Source organism: Pelophylax lessonae (genome assembly GCF_965119305.1).
Source record: "Pelophylax lessonae genome assembly, chromosome: 8".
Lineage (NCBI taxonomy): Eukaryota > Metazoa > Chordata > Amphibia > Anura > Ranidae > Pelophylax > Pelophylax lessonae.
In genome coordinates this window covers 195,124,865-195,147,643 of record NC_138775.1, presented here as the reverse complement: position 1 = coordinate 195,147,643, position 22,779 = coordinate 195,124,865, and the positions used below count along the sequence as shown (strand labels likewise).

Sequence of the window (22,779 nt, the reverse complement as noted above, 5' to 3'; positions counted from 1 at the left end):
GTCATTATTTTGGTACATACATATGTTCTTCACTATTGGGTAATGGTGCCCTCTGCAGGAGTAGGCTAGGTAGTGAAAACTTGTTAAAAAAAAAAAAAGCTTTACACAAGACACACCTTTAGGGGCTGTCCCTCTCGACTTTACCCTCAGCCACACAATGCTAATCAGTTTCTTGCTGCCTAGCTTAGGAGTAGGATTAGGTTCCCTGCTGGGACTCCTTTTCTCAGTTTTTTATTTTCTTTGAAAAATGTTTTTCTTTTTATTTTCTCACTCACTATCGCTAGTTAGTCAGAGGGATCCGTCTGGGGAACTACAAGCGACAGCCGGGCTGGGCCTCGCACTGGATAATCTAGATCCTTATGGTGTTCCAGCCGGGCCTACGAGCATGCGCAGGTTGTGGTCAGCCCAGGCCTCGCCACGACGGTGCCCCGATGGATAGGGACGAGCCTGCAGAGAAAATTTCTTTGCCGGGATGCCTCAACTCTGGAACGCCCTGGGTTGCAGCGTGCCCTCCTGGCTGACGGCACCCCCCACTCAGGGTCGCAGGTGACCCGTATCGGAGCGGAGCCCGCGGTCCGTGGTATGGTGAGTGATGTTACCCCCCATGTCCCTGGGACAGTCATCTGGGGGGGGGGGGGAGTTATGTGGGCCCACTCCATGGGGATGTCAGAGCATGCGGTCTCTGTGGTGTCCCCCCCCCCTGTCCTTTCAGGACGGTCTCTGCCTCCCTGCTTCTTCTGGGAGCGCTCTAGCAGCACTCCGCTGCGTGGGGGGGTGTGGGGCTATTTACCTTGTCCTGGGGGGGGGCTTCCTTTTGGATTTCCGCGGTGGCCAGGGTCCTGTGCTTCTGACTGTTGGTGCCGTTTGTTCAGCCGCCATTTTGGGTGTGGGCAAACCTGGCTGACTCATTGTATGGGCAGCAGCCATTTTTCTGTTTCATGTGCTTGGCGCCGGTTCCGGCACCATCTTGGATGTGGGCAGCCACCTAGTAAGGGCGGCGGCCATTTTCCTTGGGATTTTTTTCCCCATAGACTTCTATTGGCAACCATTTTTGTGTGGCTCAGGGCACTGTTCGGCCTCTAGTGGATTAGGTCACTTCCTCCTGCCATCTTCCTTTTCCTGCAAGCTAAACGTGTCTGACACTGGGGGGGCTTTTTTACTTGATACCTGGGGCGTTATCTTTAGCAACAGTGCTGTTTACAGTTTTGCTAGCATCCTAAAGGGGGACTCCGACGGCGGTGCGGGTTTGCAGTGCGGTCCGCAAAACTCGCCGATTTAAAGGCCAGTGTTCCAATTTTTGTCATTCTGCAAAAATGGAGTCCCAGGATACCAATTTCCCCACTGATCGTGTGTGTGCTTCTTGGACATCCAGCGCACCTGCCCTAGCTTCTCTAATTGCAGCTATTGAAACTTTGGTGTCCAAAGTTTATCTTATGATGTCGCAGGGTCCTGTTCATAAACGGCCGATGCCCTCTCAGTCATCTGATTCAGAGCCTGATATGGTTGCCACGGACAATGCCCTCCCTGAGGGTTCCCAGTCCTCACACTCGGATAGGGAGGAGGAGGAGTCCTCCTCCGCTGCAGCGCGGGAAAGCGCGTTAGTTGAAGCACTTATTCGCTCCGTCAGGGAGACTTTGAATATTGATGATGAGCCCACCCAGTCAGGTAAGCGGGTTTTCTTCGGGTCCCGAAAAGCACAGAAGTCGGGTCAGATTTTCCCCTGCTCCGAGGAGTTTCACGATATAGTGAACAAGCAGTGCCAACACGTTAAGACCATGCTGGCGGTGCCTAAGCGTTTTCAACGCCGCTACCCCTTTGCGGACCCCATTAATAATCGCTGGGCGGTCTCACCTAGGGTGGACCACATTCAACATTCCAGGTTGAATAAATCCACGGTGGTACCCGTGGAGGACCCCCTGGTGTTTAAAGATCCGATGGATAGGCGCGTGGAGTCACTTTCCCGCCACATGTATCTGGTGTCGGGCTCGCTCCTCAAGCCTGTGTTCGCTTCTGTGCTGGTTTCTCAGACGGTTACGGAATGGCTCAAGGTGCTCAAACATAACTTGGCGGCTGAGTCAGTCCCTCCGACTCATTGACCTGGTGGATCAAATGGCCCAGGCCATGGTGTATCTGTGTGATGCAGGCCTGGACGAGGCTCCTCTGGTCGCAAGGTTGTCTGCGGTGGGGATCGCACTCCACCGCATTGGGTTGTTTGAAGAGCTGGTCGGCCAAACATGCCTCAAAAAAGACTGTGTCCGATATCCCTTATTTGGTTGTAAGATGATGATTCCTTGGATGAGATTGTCAAAGGTCTCACAGGGGGTAAGAGTACCCTTCTGCCCCAAGCCGCGAAGGGTAAAACACCCTGCACGCGGCGGGGCCCCTTTTTCAAGGCTCATCGGGGCTTTTTTGTGCCTCAGGGGCGCAGGCCAAAGGCAAGTCCTTCAAGGCCTCCGGCGGTAAGAAGCCCTGGTCTGTTAAGCCCAGCCTCCGCCTGAAGGGACACCCTCACCCGTTCTAGGGGTGGGGGGACGTCTGCATTTCTTTCGGGAACCCTGGTTGTCCCAAATTCAGGACAAATGGGTTCTCGAGCTGATTCGTTCAGGGTACAAGATCGAATTTCGATCTCGCCCCGCAGACAGGTTCTTTCCATCCAACCTCCGTCTGTCTTCCGATCGTTTGAAGGATCTCAGGGGGGCTGTGCAAGATCTCCTTGCTCAAGCCAAAGTTTTTATCCCAGAGGAAAAACTTCAGACCTTGCAGGGCCAGATCAGGTCCCTCAGGGACACTGATCTCTCCTCCCTGCGGGCCTGCATGAAGTCCTTGGGGCTTATGGTCTTGGCCTTTGAGGGGATCCCGTTTGCTCAGTTTCACACAAGGACTCTGCAAGCAGAGATCCTTGCCAGATGGAACAAGGACCCACAGTCCTGGAGAGGATGATATGTTTGAACCGTCTCACGAGGTCGGAGCTTTCCTGGTGACTCCTGTCACCCGCTCTGAGCCAGGGCAAGTCCTTTCTGCCCCTGTTGTGGACGGTAATCACCACCGATGCCAGCCTGATGGGCTGGGGTGGAGTACTGGACACCCTGTGTGCCCAGGGGACATGGTCGGCGGAGGGCTCCTCTTTGCCGATAAATGTCCTGGAGCTCAGGGCGATCAAGCTTTGCTTGCTCCATTGGGCGCCTCGGTTACACAGTCACCTGGTTCCAGTTCAAATAGACAATGCAACAGCGGTGGCTTACATCAATCACCAGGTGAGCACCAAGAGTGCCCGGGCGGCCAAGGAAGTGGCTGAAATTCTAACCTGGGCCGAGGCACACGTTCCAGCTATCTCCGCTGTTCACCTGGAGTGGAGAATTGGCAGGCGTACTATCTGAGTCGTCAGTCCTTGGATCATGGGGAATGGTCCCTGCATCCGGAGGTGTTTCGTCTCCTGTGTGCCCGGTGGAGGATGCTGGATGTGGATCTGTTCGCGTCCCGCCTCAACGAAAAGATGGAAAGGTTCATGGCCAGGGCCCGAGATCCTCTGGCAGACGCCACGGACACGTTGGTGGTGCCTTGGCACTGTTATCGGCTGATTTATGTCTTCCCCCGATTCAGCTGTTATCCAGGTTCCTCCGCAGGTTGGCGTTGGAACATGTGCAGGTAATTCTGGTGGCACCAGACTGGCCTTGTCGGTCTTGGTACGCAGACCTTGTGCAGATGGTCGTCGAGCCTCCCTGGCGGCTGCCTCTGAGAGAAGATCTGCTGTCTCAAGGGCCGATCTTCCATCCTGTTTTACGGTCTCTGGCTTTAACAGCGTGGCTGTTGAGAGCCAGGTGTTGAAAGACAGAGGTCTTTTTACCATTTGAAAAAGTATTGTATATGCATAGAGGATGCTCAACGAAATATAATAAAATTTGGGATAATTGGAGTCAATCAACATTAACCAATGGTTGAATATAAGGAGATAACTAAGAGGATATAGAGGGATGCACATAGTATGATGAGGAAATAAATCTATGAATGCAATGGAGCAAGGGGTTGGGGCACACCGGGACAACGGCGATCAATTAAGCTAAATGGATATACCTTGGCATAAAGAGATTATGAATACTAAGCAAACAGATAATTATTTGGATATTGTATCATTTTTTTATTTTATATTGTTTTGTCCCTTTGTTGAAAGGACGTTTGGAATGTTCGTTTTTATGCACATATTGAAATAAAAAGAATTAAAAAAAAAAAAAAAAGACCGAGGTCTCTCTGATGCTGTCATTCCTACCTTGCTGAGAGCTCGGAAGGCTGCCTCCAGGAAGATTTTCCATCGTACCTGTAAGGCGTATATAGCCTGGTGTGAGTCGCAAGAGTTTCATCCTCGCTCCTTTTCGGTGGCGAGGGTTTTGACCTTCCTGCAGGAAGGTATGGAACAGCGTTTGGCACTGGGCACGATCAAAGGTCAATTGTCGGACTTAGCCATTCTCTTCCAGCGTCCCTTGGCGACTAATTCCCTGATTCGCACCTTTGTTCAAGGGGTAAGTCATCTGGCTCCCCCACGGAGGGCTCCTTTACCTCCATGGGATCTGAATTTGGTTTTGTCCGTTTTGCAACGGCCTCCCTTTGAGAACATCAGAGAAATAGCTCTGCCTGTGTTGTCCCAGAAAGTGGCCTTTCTAGTGGCTATCACCTCTGCTCCCAGAGTGTCTGAGTTGCCGCCTCTGTCTTGCAGTTCGCCTTATCTGGTTGTCCATAGGGATAAAGTGGTCCTGCGACCCAATCTGTCTTTTCTTCCTAAGGTGGTGTCTGCTTTCCACCTCAATGAAGACATTGCATTCGTTCGTTGGATGTGGTTCAGGCGGTCAGGGTTTAATCCTTTTTGAAGGTCTAATTCCCTGTTTGTCCTTCCTGAGGGACCTCGGAAGGGTTCAACTGCGTCCGCTGCAACCATTTCTAGATGGATCAAACAGACTATTGTTCAGGCCTATTCATTCAAGGGTCAGGTGCCTCCTTTCCCTGTGACGGCACATTTTACTGGAGCTGTGAGCGCCTCTTGGGCTTTTCGCCATCAGGCTTCTTTGGCTCACGTGTGCAAGGCGGCAACATGGTCGTCTGTGCACACTTTCACAAAATTCTACAAGATTGATGTGTTGGCATCATTAGATGCTTCCTTTGGGCTCAGAGTTTTGAGAGCTACGCTTAGTTGAAGAGTCAAGTTTTTTCTCTTCCTGGGGTGAATTGTTATTCTGGGGTTATCTCCTGTTGGTTGAGCTGCTCTGTTTGGCCATGATTTTTTTTTTTTTTTTTCCTGGCCTTGTTAGCACATTACCATTCTGTTGGTTGCGTCTTTTCCCACGCTTCACACCTGCACTGCTTTGGGACGTCCCAATAGGGAAGAACATATGGAGTGGCTGCGATTGTCAGAGGACGTAAGAGAAAATAGAATTTTTGTAAGAACTTACCATAAAATTCTTTTCTCTGAGTCCTCTGACAGTTGCAGCCCCCGCCCCTCTTTTTGGGGTTGATTGTCTTCCTGTACTGCTTGCTACGAAACTGATTAGAAGCACTGTGTGGCTGAGGGTAATGTCGAGAGGGACAACCCCTAAAGGTGTGTAAAGCTTTTTTTTTTAACAAGTTTTCACTACCTAGCCTGCTCCTGCAGAGGGCGCCATTACCCTATAGTGAAGAACATATGGAGTGGCTGCGACTGTCAGAGGACAGACAAGTTCTTACAAAAATTCTATTTTTTTTTTTAAATACTTGGGTTAGATATGTGAAACCAACCACGGATCCATACAGTATATATGAAAACCAAATTTGTGTATGCATCCTAGTGATATACTCATATATCCCAATATTCAAAAGCAATATTAAGTGAAGTAGATGAATAGGCTAGATGGAGCTTTCAGACAAGGTTTATCCTTAGGATTTTGTTTTCTCTAAATCTAAAATGCGCTCCTCTTAATGTATCACCAAATAAAAAAAATAAAAAAAGCTTAATGTCTGTTATCTCAATCCATCAACCTTTGGTGATTAAAGCTCAGAGCACTTCCTGTTTCTTTTTGCAAGGTCAGTTTGTTTGATCGGTATGATTTACTGTGCAGCTGCAGCGAACAAAACCTGTTGAAATCAGACACAAATACATACTGTGTACACAACCTGCTAGCAAAAAAATCTAAAGTCATATTCATTAAATCTGCTGACAGTTTAATGCCAGATTTGTTTATGCTGTCTTTGGGGGCCCCGCCATGTCATTCAATACATTTAATGTAATTGCGGTAGATACAGGGCGAAAAATGGGGCATAAATCTTTAACTTGTACAGGTATATTTGTTATGGCTGTGATTCCGGCCACATCCTTATTCAAATGAATAAACAGCGAAGTCTCTGCGAGACTGTCATGGTAATATAATGTCAATGTCAATTACAATTCTTTTGTGGATAACGGCAGCTAGACAGGGATTCTAAAAATGAAAGAGTGTTTTCTTTACTTGCAACTTCATCTCTTTGAATAATAGACCTCTTTTTCTCTTGTTAACTAGATACACATAATTTACTTGTCATCTGTCAGTAAGTGAGGATATTTGCAGCTGCATTGTCAGTTATCGTATCTTGTTAAAATATTCCCTAGAAATCGTGGAGAAAAAATAAAAAATGTATCATTTTTAGAATGACATGTTTCGGTCTGGGTCTCTGCAGCGGTTCCCAAAATTGTAAGAATCCTAATCAATAAAGCCAATCACTGTGAGTGTAGGCTAGGATGGAGCTTGTCCTGTCTATAAGAGCCTTATATCTCTGCAAACCCCAGGTAAGAAAGTGTAGGAGCCTCAGCCCAGGCTCAAGCCAGGCCATATTCCCAACACGGTTCATTCCACCCCTGGAGCTTTATCATGATTAAACTCTGGAGGCGGAGTGAAACATGTTGGGGGCATGGCCTGGCTGGAGCCAGGGCTGAGGCTGTTACACTTTCTTAATTCTTAAGAAATTAAGCGTCATTTGAAGCTCAGCCATAAGCTTGGTGTCATTTTTTTTTCAGCCAATGATTGACTGGATCTCATAGGGTTATACAGAAAGCTAAACCAGAAAAAGGTTCACATCTGCCTGCTCTGTAGCATTGAAAGTTTGTGTGAATCATATAGAGTTATGTACACTGCATCAGCTGGTTCAATGGAAACTGGCCAACATTCAGCCCGTGTGTACTGAGCGCACTGACCGGAGTGCTCTGACGGCAAGGGGGCGGGGGGGGGGGGGTTGGAGGCCGCCCGTCAGAACACAATAGCACAACAGGAAAGAACACTGTACTAACATCGAATTGTTAGTACAGCGGCTCCAATCTGACCTGAGCTGTCAGTTTTTTTTTTGTTTTTTTTTTTCAACCCGCTGGGTTAAACGAAAAAAAAAACTAGTAGACTGGTAGAATGGAATTGCAAGTCATTTGGCAGGTAAGAAAGCATATTTAAATAAGTGCACTGACATGGTGTAGAAAAGGGTAACACTACTTTTGTGGGGGGGGGGGGGGGATATAGCAAATAAAAATTAATATTAATAACAAATGAATATGGTATATTTAATTGCTACACAAGCCATATTGCAATTTAACATTATTTACCATTTCAATACAGGGCACTTTTACCCCCTTCCTGCCCAGGGCAATTTTCAGCTTTCAGTGCTGTCACACTTTGAATGACAATTGTGTGGTTATGCAACACCAAACAAATTTTTTATCATTTTGTTCACACAACTAGAGATTTCTTTTGGTGGTATTTAACCACTTTAAGACTGGAAGGATTTGCCCCCTTAATGACCAGGCCCTATTTTGCGATTCAGCACTGCGTTAATTTAACGGACAATTGCGTGGTGGCGCGATGCTGTACCTAAATAAAATTGACATCCTTTTTTTCCCACAAATAGAGCTTTCTTTTGGTGGTATTTTGATCACCTGTGCGATTTTTATTTTTTGCGCTATAAACAAAAAAAGAGCGACAATTTTGGAAAAAAAAAAACAATATTTTTCACATTCTGCTATATGACATTTGCAAAAAAAATTAAAAATCTAAATTTTTTAACATTTTAGGCCAATTTGTTTTCTGCTACATATTTTTGGTTAAAAAAAAAAATTGCAATAAACGTATTTTGATTGGTTTGCGCAAAATTTATTACGTCTACTATCAACTGCCGGAAAGATTTGTCATTTTTATAGACCAGGGGTCTTCAAACTTTGGCCCTCCAGTTGTTCAGGAACTACAATTCCCATCATGCCTAGTCATGTCTGTGAATGTCAGAGTTTTACAATGCCTCATGGGATGTGTAGTTCCCCAACAACTGGAGGGCTGTAGTTTGAGGATCCCTACTATAGACTTATACTGTGTTCAGAAATTTCCCTGAAGAAGGATTTGTCCAAAACATGTTGGTATCTGTGAATATATGGGATCGATGTCCCTGCTTTGTTCACCTTTGTACCAGTAGTACATGTATACTTATGCACGTGAATTGTTATATTCTTTTATATGATGTATACTACATCTTTTATCAATTTTTGAATAGTAAAATTACATTTTTTACTCTATATACTTTCTTTTTTTCAACTGCCCAAAAAATCCCATTGGGGGATATTCTTTTCTTTTTGTACCATTAGGGATGTGGCAGTTAGTCCTTATGGACTTCTTATACACGAACTCTATATAGCATTTTTGTCTCTAAAATACCAGCTCAGTACAAATACCCGCAAATGACCCCTTTCTGGAAGACAGTCCAAGGTAATTAGTAAGAGGTGTGGCAAGTTTTTTGAAGTTGTAATTCTTTGTCCACAAATTTCTTTTCACAATTTTTTTTTTTTTTTAACATACTGTCTTCAGTGCAGTTTTATCGTATAACTGGTGTGGTGGTGATCAGGGACACTGAAAAAAAAGTTATAATTTTTTATTTTATTTTATTTTTTATTACATTTTTTATGATTTTTTTTAACACACTGTGACCACAGCAATAAAATGTTACCATCATGACATTGTACCATTCTAAGAAAAGGATTAGGATTTTTTTTTTTTTTTTTTTTTATTTACACATTGTTTGCTTGTAGCAGTGAATTTACATTGCTATAAGCAAGCATTTTATCTAATGAAACTGATTTATTCAGTTTGTTTTGTTGTGATTAGCTGTGATTGGTCAAAGCTAATCACATGGTATAGATAGGCTGTGATGGGCCCTGTCTTTACTATGTGATCATATTGACCAATCATAGCTAGCAACACAATTGTATACAATGAATGGCATGAAAGGAAGCCATCCATTGTTTACAACTGTCATGTGACCTGCTTGGATTGGTGACAGCGGTCACATAGTACTGGCAGCGAGCCGGTACACTGATCAGTCATCAGCTGTGCCCCATGGACACAGCCGGTGACAGATTGTGCCACTGTGCGGAGCTTTCTGAGAGGGCGTCCTATGACATCCAGTCAGGATTGGAAAGCCCCCGCCTGGCCGTCATTCTGCTATAGGCCTGGCGGGATGGTGTTCCATTCAACCTGCAGTGCTGTAACTTTCTGTAAAATTCATTGGCATTCTGGTGTTATGTACATTGTTGGTGTACAGGACACCTCCAAAATGTCATTTCCTGCTTCTGTGATTGGTTTACTGACTTTTACAGAAAGGGGGGGGGGGGGCAGATGCAGCATCGTACCGATGCTGCATTCATCTAGGTATGCATGATTCAGGGGGGAAAAAAAAAACACCCTAACTTCTCTTTTAACTATGACAAACACCATAAAGGTTAGCGTCAATGATATCAACTTGAGATCAACTTAAGATGCTTTTGGAATTAACTGACAGGTGCATTTGACCTGCAGTTAACCACCTCCTGACTGGTTTTACATAGTTACAGTAATGACACCAGACATTTGACGGCTTCACAGTTCAGTGGAGAGCTAACATAAACACACTAGTAACTGTGATGCACACTGGTTTATTGTAAACGCTGTTTCTGTTGACAAGAGAAAATCAGCGTTAAAAATTCACCTAAGCTGAATTTATTTCAAACCAGTTTAGCCAAGTTTAGCAGCATTTGGAGTTTGGGCATTTATTTCTTTGGCCAGAATTTAAATTTATGCTGGTCATTGAAATTAATAAATGCTGAAGTGCGAAACCTGCCTAGTGTTTAGGTGCGTCTAGAGGACTTTATGCGCACTTGGGCGCATTTGGCATTTTTTTTTGCCCAAAAGCTCCTCTCCTGAACGATTCTTCTGTGCTCAGGAGAGGGGCTTTAACTGCCTCTAAACTCTGCTGCTCCTAAACTCTGGTTAAAAGCCTATGTGTGCATAGACACAGGCTTATATTGAATTGAGTTCAGGGGCTTTGCCAAACAAATGCCAAAAGCTCCTAAATGTGAGGTTAGAAGCAGCAGTGTGCATCAGGCCTAAGTTATTATTCAAAGCATGACTTGAATGTAACTGTTTTGCTAAACTGTTACATGTGTGTATTTAGTTCCACTTTAAATGTAAATAAATGACTATTTTAAGTGGAACTTTACCCATAACAACTTGATCAAATAAAATGTTCTTTAGCGAGGAACATGCATTCCACATTAATTATGCTACCAAATTAGTGTGTACTGTAAATTGCCTTCATCATTGCTCTCATTTCTTCTCGCTGGAATGCTGCCATTTTGCTGAAGCCCAGAGCCCCTGAACAGCAGTAAATTATAAAGCGGAACTAAACCCATCGATTTAGCGGTTTCAAAAAACTGTTACATTCCTAGAATGCCAAGACTGCTAACTGTCACATTTGCTTGTTTCCTCAACCAAATTGTCAAACCATCAAACTTATCAAACAGCCTTGTAAGGCGCTAGACTGACTCCACCTTGATGAAAAGTCAACCACCATGATTGATATAGATATCAATATTCATTTAGAAGGGCTGCCTCAGAGTGACCACTGGGATAGTGATGAGAAACACATGATAACATAACACTGGCAGGGTGCTCCTGAAATGACATGATATGAGAAGACCTCAAAGAGCAGACTGGCAGTGATATCAAAAGCCCAAAAGCATTACATGCAAAATGATAACATGTTTCGGGGTAGGCCCTTTGCCAAAGGGGCATACCCCGAAACATGTTATCCTGGCAACCTGCGTGATTCCCTGTTGTATCCCAGTCTGAGTGTCCACCAGCACAGACTTCCTGATTCCAGCTACGTCACTTCTACTGACGTGAATCCGCCCGCCTCCTTGCTGTGGCCGGCAAGAATGTTTCAACATGGATCCTATGGTCCTCCTTGATAACCCGGTTCCCCGGCATATCCTGCATGCCTGTGGTATAGGGTTGGTCATCCACTGGTAACCACCGTTCATCTTATTTGTTTTTAACCATGTGTGAAATAAACCATTACTGTTTTGATGGATACACTGTCCTCTGTGCTTTTGGGCTTTTGATATCCCTGCCAGTCAGCCCTTTGAGGTCTTATTATATTGTGCATATATGACACCTACATGTCATTTCAGGAGAGCCCTGTCAGTGGTATGTTCTCATGTCATAACTGATCACATGTGCAGCACCATGGCAATTGCAGATCAAACAGAAGCAGCTTCCTTGGCTGTAATAGGAGGGTTTAATTCTTTAAAGAGCGAGTAAAGCTTTCGCTGTAACTTATACCTATAGGTAAGCCTATGATAAGGCTTGCCTATAGGTACTGTAAATATCTCCTAAACATGCAATGTTTAGGATACTTTACATGCAGCCTGTGACATCACTGGCGCATGCATGGGAGTGACATCATTGCGGCTTTGGCCAATCAGATGGTCAGAGGACGCAAACCTGGAAGGAAGATGGGTGTCGGCCGTGTCAGCGGTGAGCGGGCAGCACTGCGGGGGCTTTGTTCGAAGGTAAGTATTTCATAATGAGCTAGTATATAATACATACTAGCTCATTATTCCTTAGTCTTTCAGGTTTTTATTTATTTATTTTTTTTTGGAGGTTTACAACCTTTTTAAGGCTGTCAGCAGATCGACCTCTACAAACTCAGCAGTGCATAGAAATGGAGAGCAACTGAGCACCTGCAAAGCAGGTTGAGACAGTTTTTTTACTGGATTTTAAACCATATAGACACTTCTTTTTAATATTTCACATAGCGATACCTGCAAAAGGGGCCAGTTTTAAGTGATCTAGCAGAACTTAATTTTCTGACTAAAGTTCCACTTTAATGACAGCATGAAATTAACTTTACAGATTTGTATTTGATGTACTTTAAATCTTTGTCTCTATTGCAAAAGGTTACATTGCAATATAGAAATATTAACATCCACATTATATATTTATTTCAGTGGCCAATCTGGAGAGGAAGTTAAACTAGTGGACATACCCATCAGACCTTCAGAAATTGAGAAACCTAAGCGCGTTATAAAAGATGGCGACCCTAGCTCTTCTGACAGTGAGACAGATGATGCACCAGAGCAGGCCTTTGTGTCCACTGTTATATCAACCTCAGAACCAAGCTTCGACAAGTCTGAATCAGTACAGGGCAGTCTTCACAATGCACAGCGGGATGAAACTCCTGACGTGGTTGATAAAACCCAAAATGTGTCTGAAATTACAGAAAGATTAACTGCTTGCAGTATTAATGATCGTGAAAAGACAGTTGATTGTCAGAAAAAAGACTCAGGCCAGGCTTCTAAAAAGGCCCAGGTCAACATGACAGAGAACAGTCAGTCTACAGAGAGCGCCGTGGTAGACACTGCTGGCGTGACTCAGAGAGCGGTAAGCAAAACTGGTGCTGAACATCTCCGAAGATTAATCTCGAAGTCCAGAAGTTCTCAGACCGCACTCAAAGACAAAATTCTTCCACCGGCAGTCAAAGCGAGCATGCTTGACATCCTCACACAGACACTGAATGAGTGGAAATCAGAAAAGACTTTGAAATATTTCTTTGGAACCAGCTATGTGATAGAACCTCCAGTACCTAAAGAAGAGATTCCTGTTACCAGTGACCTGACTGAGGAATTGGATGAAGATGACATTAGCTTTGAAGCTGTTAAGGATACAAATCCTGCACGTTTGAATGAGTGTTTACCTTTCCAAAATGACAATAATGTATCCAATCCTCTTCCAGATTTTGGCAAACTTAAGGAAGAAACCAAATCTATGGAATTTCGAGTCCAGGAGTTTTTTAGAGGACACTATGTTTTGCCTGAAGAGGTAGAAAATGGACAGTTAAAAGAAAGCAAAAGTGCTTCAAAAAAGGTTAGTGCTGAGTCTTAAGCTGGCTACACATTATACAAGTTTCCTGTACAATTTTTCTTTAGACTTACCAAAACCATATAAGATGAGTAATAGGAGTAAACAAACCCTCGACACTGATGTTTTTGTTGAGGATGAAAACTTCAGTGAAATTCAAGGGAAGTTTTTACACTTGAAAAACATCATGACCTCCAAGATTAGGGTCTCCTGTGACATCTCACTATTAGAACATTACATTACAGAAAATATGGTAGATAAAAATGGTAAAAAGGCGCTGGTATCCCTGAATATAAAATGGATATCAATGGTGCACGAATTTTCTGAAAATATAAATGTGTAAAATACAAATATCTGTGACCAATTAATTAAAGTTATAAAATTAAAAAATGAATATAAGGTGCAATTGGTCACAGATATTTGTATTTTACACATTTATATTATTTTCAGAAAATTGGTGCACCATTGATATCTATTTTATATTCAGGGATACCAGCGCCTTTTTACCATTTTTATCTAGCTTGTATTGCATCTTGCAATTAAAAGGGCATCAGGTTCTTCAATCCAAAAAAATCCACTAAGAACAAGGCGCCTTCACATCATCCACCCATACAGAAAATATGGTACTGGGATCACTAAGGTGGGATGTACCACCAGAACAGGATGCGACTAAAAATGATGCAGAATGGTTTAAGTTTTTCTATGAGGCAGGCATTGATTTTTAAAAAATGTTGATACTTCAGAAGAAGAAACTATTGAAATTAAAGGTAGAAATTATTAACACAAGGTATAAAGTCTTACCCCAATTAAAGATAAGGAGGACTATAAATGGGAATCTGATAAACACAGTAAAAATATAAAGGAGACTGTGGAGGAACAGCACGTTAAAAAGAAAAATAAATATTTCAGGGATGTTAAGATCTATAAAGAAGGTTTGGTTTTAAAATGGCAGGAGCAGTTTAAAGCTGAACCTCCCACTGATAATACTGAACCATTGATTAATACCTCCCAACCTCCTACGCACGATATTCAGAGCACACCATGGGTCCATGTACAAAAATCTAAAAAGAAAAAAATTCCATGGAATAATTATCAGAACAACAGGAGGGACAGTTTTTCTTATGTCCCTCGCCCCTAAAAGGAATAGCTTTTTCCAACCTAGGGAGTATCGGCCCCCTAGGAGGGATTCTTATGAGGTACATAAGAGGTTTGAACCCCCAGGTAATCTTCACAGGGAGGATAACTTTGAGGGGAGATATATTGATTGGCATCCCTACCAATCATAAGAAAAACTCATATAAAGGACAGAACACCCACTACCCTCAACCAAGGAATAATTATTCAAATCAAAAGAACAATACATACAAAAGAGAGGGATGGGTAGAGAGATCAGAATATAGGAATGACAATGATATGAGGTATGCTTATTCTAATCGCTCTTCAACCTTTACCCCTTCATCCAATTATCCTAAGAAGTAATGTTTTAGGGGGAAAAGGCAACAGAAAAAGAAGTACAGATGTAAGAGAGGAGGATCAACAGGCCCCAAAAAAAGGAAAGTGAAGCATTAGGTAGTGGAACTTTCAATCTCAGCTCTGCAGCAGGGAAGGAGGAACTTGTAGTTCTAAATAAGGGTCTTAAATTTGCACCTAAGGCGAAGGTGAACAAGTTCCAAATGTTTATTGATATTAATAAATTTACTCGTCAACTGAGTATTAAAAAACACTTCATGCAAAATCCGATTTTATATCAGATACCTAGTGGTTCGAGTTAAAAGCACACCAGTTTTAGAAAAGCATCACTATTTAATCCCCCTGGCACTAATTCACATATTTCCGTTTTTAAGAATTTAGTGACACAGGATCTTGACATAATTAGGGTTCTAAAACTACATGAGTATAAAGAATCCCTTACGGGTAGGAAAAACCTCCTTGAGAGAAAAGATCTTGTAGTTCGACCAGCGTACAAAGGAGGTACAGTAGTGATTTTTAGATAAGGACAATTATATGAAGCAAATGTATGACATTTTGGATGATAGGGAAACTACCTTTAAATAAAATCCTACTGGTAGCTATTTAAAAGAATTAAAACTTCTGATAAATAGAGGGAGCAGTCTTGGTATCGTAAATAAAAAGAAAAAATAATTTTTGGTTCCTGTAGCTCCTAGAATTCCTATTATTAGTATTGCTTACCTAAAATACATGTAGCACTACTCCCAAGGGAGCTGCTGGTTACGGGTTCCCCTGGGTTACCAGTAGCAACAGTAGAACAGTCTGACATTTTCCCAAGTGTTTTACCTCAGACAAGAATCAGTCCAGTATCTTTGGTTTTTATGTTTTATTTGGAACTTGGATAGGAAAAGGGATGAGTGGGATAATCCAACTGAATGAAACTATGCACAATAGACAGGGACGACTTGAATAAATGCTGGTTAATGGTGAGTAAAGCTGAAATTGAGCTAGTCATGGCTAGGCCGCTGCTTCACTTTGCCCTTGGCTGTGAAAGGTTTTGCTTAAGCTTCCTGAGGTAAACTCTATCCTGAGGCAAGCTGTACTCTGAGGTAGACTGTACTGTTGAACAACTTCAGGACCCTTCCTGGTGCCCTCTTTATCCCTATCATCAGGGTTTAACTACTTGGCACCCCCTTTACTGTAACACTCTGAGTGAGCTGACTCCTTGATCCCCTGACTTCTCTGGAGTGGTCCCCTCTCTTAGGCAGGCCCTTAGGCAGATCCTTCAGTACTCACGATACTGTTTTTTCCCGAAGTTCCACTGGTCAGCACACTGGATCCTTTGTAGCCCAGCTCCACTCCTGGTCCCTAGGCCGACCGCCTTGATCTCCTTCCTCACTATGCAGGAGGAGAGACAGCCGTCCACCTCCTCCTGGGACTTTGCTCCCGCCAAAAGACACCCTGTCACATGCTCCCTCCGGGTTTATAGCCAATCCCAGGATGCATTGCAGCAATGCCCACCCACTGAGACAGCCATAAACGCTGGTGCACTATTGGTTAGGTTTCCTCCACTGTCCAACAAAGCTCCCCCATTAAACACAGTGGGGAGACTCCCCTAGACCCAATAAATCACACCTGGAAACATGGGACAGGTCAAACTATCAGATCTGGCTCTTCTGATAAGCAGAACAGAGCCACCAAATGTATTTTCCTAGCACCTACCTAGGAGGGTGCTACATACATACAGATCCAGTTCACCCTCCGGGGAGACTGATAATCAGTGGGATAGGATCATAGCTAGAATTGGGGACCACATTGACTAATTTTTGCAGCCTTTGGTAGTAAAGACACCTGCATACTTACGGGATACCAAACTTACTAAATGAGCTAATGGACTTTGATTTCAGGGAGGGAATGGTTCTAGTAACTGCGGATGCCGCAACTTTGTATACGAACATTACACATGAGGATGGGATGTCGGCAGTCAAATATTATTTGCAGCTGGACAAAGGGATCCCATTAACCCAGGGAAAATGTATCCTTGTCTTGTTGGCCTTTGCCATGACACATAACTTTTGTTTTAACAATAAGTTCTATTTGCAGCAAAGGGGTATGGCTATGGGGGCTAAATTCGCCCCTAGCCTGGCAAACCTATTTATGTCTCATTGGGAAAGTGAAATAATTTTTGGCCATCAGTGGGAACAGCTTGTTTTTCGAAAAGGCTACATTGATGATATTGTATAAATTTGGAATGGAGATTTGGAATCACTGGAACACTTTATGAAATTTCTAAATACCAATGAGCGTAACATTCCACTTTTCTTTTCTATTAGTACTGAAAAGATAAACTTTCTGGATCTGACAATTTTAGTAAGGGAAGGAGAATTGTATACCAAAACATTCTTTAAAGCTACTGATAGAAATAGTTATATTCCTTTGGCAAGTTTCCATCATCCCACTTGGCTACGTAATATCCTAAAGTGACGATTTATCAGAATTAAATGGAACTGTACATCTAGCGCAGATTATTATGAACAAGCAGGTACTCTTAAAAATCGTTTTTTTTTTTTTAGAGAAAGGGTATTATGAAAAGGTTCTAGAAAAAACTATTGTAGAAGTGGGGAATATGGAAAAAACTAGTTTGTTAGCTGTTAAAACAGTGAAAGAGAATACGAATTATTCCACCCAATATTATCAAATTAACGGTATCATTAAGAAAAGATGGGCAATCTTAAAGTCCGATCCGGTTTTAAACTTTAAAAATGCTTCCAAACAAAACTGAGGTTATTTTCAGAAGGGCACCTAACTTGAGGGATAAACTAGCCCACAATGTCGTAGATCCACCTAAAAAGGTATCTTTTTTTAGGGAATTAAAAGACGCGTTGGGCGGGACTACTCGCATGACGTCATACCGCCACGAGTTCCGATCGTGGCGGTGTTTCACAAGTGAGTGTCTTAATGTTTGCGATATACATGTTTATAACTTGGCCATTTTAATAAAAGATGCTACAATATGATACCCTGTTTGTTCTGTTGGGCATCATGGTGTGGTGAGAGTGATTGACGGTCCCCCAGCAATACACGGTTTCAGACCCTTGGGACGCCGATGTGGATGTCGATCTACCCCTTCTGGCATTTATGTGAGGGTGATAGGCTAATTTAATTAAATTATCTGGTGAGTTGGCACTGCATGCGGGGATGATGGTGTTAAGCACTGGAATTTTACGTTTGTTTTCATCACTGGTGCTCTATTCCTATCAGCTTTGCAAATATTCAAACAATATACTGCACTATGAACAATTTTTATATTCTCTTCATGGTATGATAGATAAAGAGATGCAAGCACTTTTCAACAATAACAGTCCCCTTTGGAAACCTACACAGGTATCTTTATTGGTATTAGACATATGCCGGTTTTCGGTAATTCGATATATCACGGTATTGCATACCCACGGTAATAACGGTTGTTATTGTGGCATTTTTAAAATACCGTGTTTATCTGCTCCTGGGTCTGACTTTAGAATCGATACATTTTATTGAGCTGGATGACTCATTCACTCACTCAGCAGTTCACTCACTCAATAGAAAACAGCTCTGGTAATATGATCCTAGAGTGAGAGACTTAGCTCCTCCCTGTAACCAATCAGACGGCTCCCACTCAGCACACACCCACATGCTTCCTTCCCGGGCTCAGAGAGATGCAGTGCCTTCTACAAAGGTCTGCAAGTATTTACCATATACTGTCACTAGATAGATAGATGGAGAGATAGATATACAGATAGATGGAGAGATAGATATACAGATAGATGGAGAGATAGATATACAGATAGATGGAGAGATAGATATACAGATAGATGGAGAGATAGATATACAGATAGATGGAGAGATAGATATACAGATGGAGAGATAGATATACAGATAGATGGAGAGATAGATATACAGATAGATGGAGAGATAGATATACAGATAGATGGAGAGATAGATATACAGATAGATGGAGAGGTAAATATACAGATAGACGGAGAGATAGATATACAGACAGATATACAGACAGATAGAGATATAGATAGAGATATAGATAGAAATACATACACGGGCATAGCAGCATATATATATAGATGCACAGGCATAGCAGCCCACATTACATTATTATATAGCCATCAAGCAGTGTCTGGCCTACCTGGTGATGACTGGTCCTGGCGCTCAGCTCCGATCCGATGGCCTGGTCATTAAGGGGGCAAATCCTTGCGGCCCAGAAGTGGTTAAACCTGCAGGAGGAGCGGTGTTTTTATTTGTAAATTACTTTACTATTGCTTTAGGCCTGGTTCACTTGTATGTGGGTATGCGGCCCATATTTGCACAGGGATAGGGATAGCAGCCCATTGATTTGAATGGGGTTGGGCTGCTATGCCTGCGTTTTCAGCTGAAAAAAGCCACATGCAGAATTTTAAAAAAATGCAGTGGCCGTGAACCCCATCCTTCTTTTGCACCATGCGACTTACTTGCAGTTCCTGCACACGCAAACTGTGTTTTTAAATGCTGGGCCCATGTATTTAAAAACGCAGAAAGCTTGCCAGACCAGGAACTGCAGGTAAGTCGCATGGTGCAGAAGTAGGATGGATTTCAAGGCCACTGCATTTTTTTTAAATGCTGCATGCACCTTTTTTCTGCGTAAAATGAGGGCATAGCAGCCCATTCAAATCAATGGGTTGCTATGCCTGTGCAAAAGTGGGCCTCCAACCCGCATACATGTGAACCGCCAACCCGCATACATGTGAACCAGGCCTAAAGCATGTGAAAAGTAATTTACAAATAACACTGGTCCTCCTGCAGGTTTAACCACTTCTGGGCCGCAAGGATTTAGCCCCTAATGACCAGGCCATCGGATCAGAGCGCCTGGACCAGTCATCAACAGGCAGGCCAGACACTGCTTGATGGCTTATTTTAGGCCTGGTTCACAGAGTCTGTACTGACTGACTATATAATAATGTGCATAAGTGAACCAAAGTCCCTAAATTCAGCAATGAAATTGAAGTGAGGTAGAAATTTAAGTTTAATAATTGAATACCGTGATAATACCGTATACCGTGGCAAAACCCTAATCAATTAATCGCAGCATGGAAATCTGATATCGTCACATGCCTAATTGGTATACAGAGCCTTTTACACTGTTTGTGAGTGACTTTATAATTTTGAGTGAAGGAGGGTCACAGTTGGACTTTTTTATGGACTTCCTTTGAGTACTATTACCCTAATGGGCGCTATAGGAATTTCTGCCGAGGACGCCTACCCAGCCGGACAGGCGGGCATCCATGGGGGGGGGACTGTCCAATATAAGGGGAGGAAGCATTTGCTCAGCCGGAGAATGAACCCACCATATCAGGGATTCCTTCGATACCTGGCTCAGCTGGATCTGATTGTCCAGGGACTGAAGAGTCTTGTCCCATTTGGCCAGAAGCTCCCTTTGCAGGGACCTCATATGGAACTGTGCAAACGGAACCGCCTTGAAGGTAGAAGAGTCCAGACTACTGATCAATGTCTTGGAACTCCGAGCAATCAGACTGTGCCTCGACCATTGGACAGATCGTCTTCAGGAACGTTCAGTGCGCATTCTATTGGAAAATGCCACAGCCGTGGCTTATGTCAATCACCGGTGGGTCACAAGAAGTATCCTGGCGGCTCTGGAGGATGCCGACATTCTAAGGTGGGCAGAACGGTTCATTCCAGCCCACTCCACCGTACATTCCCAGGGTGGAAAACTGGCAGGTGGATTACCTCAGTTGGCAGGCATTGGTCCAAGGGGAGTGGTCTCTTCATCCAGAGGTGTTTCATCAGTTGTGTCTCCGGTGGGGCGTCCCCGAGGTGGATCTGTTGGCATCTCGGCTCAACAGAAAGGTGCAGATGTTTGTGCCTCGGTCACGGGATCCTCTGGCGGATGCCGCAGACGCGCTGGTGGCCCAGTGGGGTTAGTATCGTCTGATTTACACCTTCCCAGCTCTTAAGCTTCTGCCAAGACTTTTATGCAGAATCAAGGCAGAAGGAATTCCAGTCATCTTAGTGGCTCCAGACTGGCCTTGGTACGTTAATCTGGTGCGTCTGGTCATCGACGTTCCTTGGAGGCTGCCTCTCAGGGAGGATCTGCTGTTCCAAAGACCAATCATCCATCCTGCTTTACAGTCACTGGCTTTGACAACTTGGCTGTTGAAAGCAAGGTGCTGATGGATAGTAGTTTGTCCGCGTCGTTGATTTTAATGCTGTTAAAAGCTAGGAAATCTACTTCTAGGAAGATCTGCCATTGTACATGGAAGACGTACATTGTGTGGTGTGAATCTCTTGGGGTTCATCCTCGCTCTTTCTCGGTGGCCCGGATCTTGGCCTTCCTTTAATGGGGGGGGGGGGGGTTGTGCAGACACTGGCCTTCTTGAGTACTATCAAGGGTCAGGTGTCAGCCTTAGCGGTCTTCTTTCTATAACCCTTGGCCACACACTCCCTGGTGCGTACTTTTCTTCAAGGAGTTAGGCGCTTGGCCCCTCCAGTGTGCTCCCCTATGCCGCCTTGGGACCTCAATTTGGTGCTCTCAGTTCTCCCGAAGCCTCCTTTTGAGAACCTTTGGGAGATTCCCCTGCTTACGCTGTCCCAGAAGGTGGTCTTCTTGGTGGCCATCAATTCTGCGTGCAGGGTGTTGGAATTGGCGGCGTTATCCTGTCATTCACTTTACTTGGTGGTTCAAAGAGATAAGGTGGTTATTTGTCCCTGTCTGTCATTCCTTCCAGAGGTTTTCTCTGATTTTCATTTGAATGAAGACATTGTTTTGCCTTCCCTGTGTCCCAGGCCAAAACATCCGAAGAAAATTGTTTTGCATGCCTTTGATGTGGTCCGGGCGATTAGGGTGTATCTGGCAGCTACAGAGTCTTTTAGGAAATCAGACTCACTATTTGTGCTTACGGATGGGCCTCGGGAAGGGTTGTCCGATTCCTCTGCGAACATTTCCAGATGGACCAGACAGACAGTGATTCAGGCTTTTTCCATCAAGTGTCAGGTTCCTTCTTTCCCTGTCAAGGCACACTCTACATGGGCGCTCAGTGCCTCCTGGGCCTTCCGTCATCAGGCGTCAGTGACGCAGGTTTGCAGGGCGGCCACCTGTTCGTCTGTGCACACTTTTACAAAGTTCTATAAAGTGGATGTGTTGGCATCTGCGGATGCTTCTTTTGGCCGCAAGGTTTTGTAGGTTGCTGTTTAGAGGACCTGGACCTCTTTGAGGGTGTATTGTTTTTATTAAGTGAGCTCCAGTTGTTTTGGTTGAGCTCCTGTTTACCTGGTTGGCTATAATTAGCCTTGGGGAATGTATTTTTCACTGTTCCCACCCCTCATATTTAACACTGCTTTGGGACATCCCAATGGGTAAGAAGATCAGGAGCTGTGTCCGTCAATGAACGAAAGAGAAAATGGGATTTTTGACTTACTGTAAAATCCATTTCTCTAGTGTTCATTGACGGACACGGCACACACCCCTCTGAGGAGTTGTAATTCTTCTGACACCGCTTGTAACAAAAATGAGTACCTATAGCAGAGAGAGAGGGAGTCTACTCCCTGGGACTATCCATTGGCGTAGCCAGACTTTTTTCTGCCTAGTGTCCTACTCCTGTAGGGGGCAGTGTAACCAAATGGTTAAGATGGTCTGTCAATAAACATTGGAGAATTGGATTTTATGGTAAGTCAAAAATCCCATTTCTCTTACGTCCTCCGACAGTCGCCGCCTCTTCATATTCGTCACATATGGGGTATTAGACTTTGCTCCGAAGGAGTAGCTAGGCAACAGAATATGTTAACATTAAAGCTTTTAACATATCCCACCCTCAAGGGGTGGTCCCCTCAGTCAATACCTTCCTACTTCCTGCAACCATATCTCAGTTTCAATGTCTAGCTTGTCAGGAGTGGCTTGCTCTCTCTGTGCTGGGGCTTTGTGCCCCAGACTCTTTCTTCTTTTTTGATTTTTTGTTTGAGTTTTCTCTCTACCTTTACTTAGCTGTTCTTTTTGTCAGCATTAGTGAGTTCTTCGGATGAAGAGGATCATGCGGGCTGGGTCTCGGGCTGATCCCCCTGGTCGCAGGTCGTGGGTCAGTGGCTTCCC

General features: G+C 43.8%; 1 protein-coding gene across 1 annotated transcript in view; it reads left to right on the top strand.

Moving 5' to 3' along the window:
* RPAP2 (RNA polymerase II associated protein 2) overlaps window positions 1–22,779 on the top strand; it is a 133,300-nt gene that overhangs the window by 31,272 nt on the left and 79,249 nt on the right. The window contains exon 8 of the mRNA XM_082266134.1: window positions 12,290–13,205. Coding sequence (XP_082122260.1) covers window positions 12,290–13,205 — 916 coding nt within the window. The remainder of the gene's footprint in view (window positions 1–12,289; window positions 13,206–22,779) is intronic.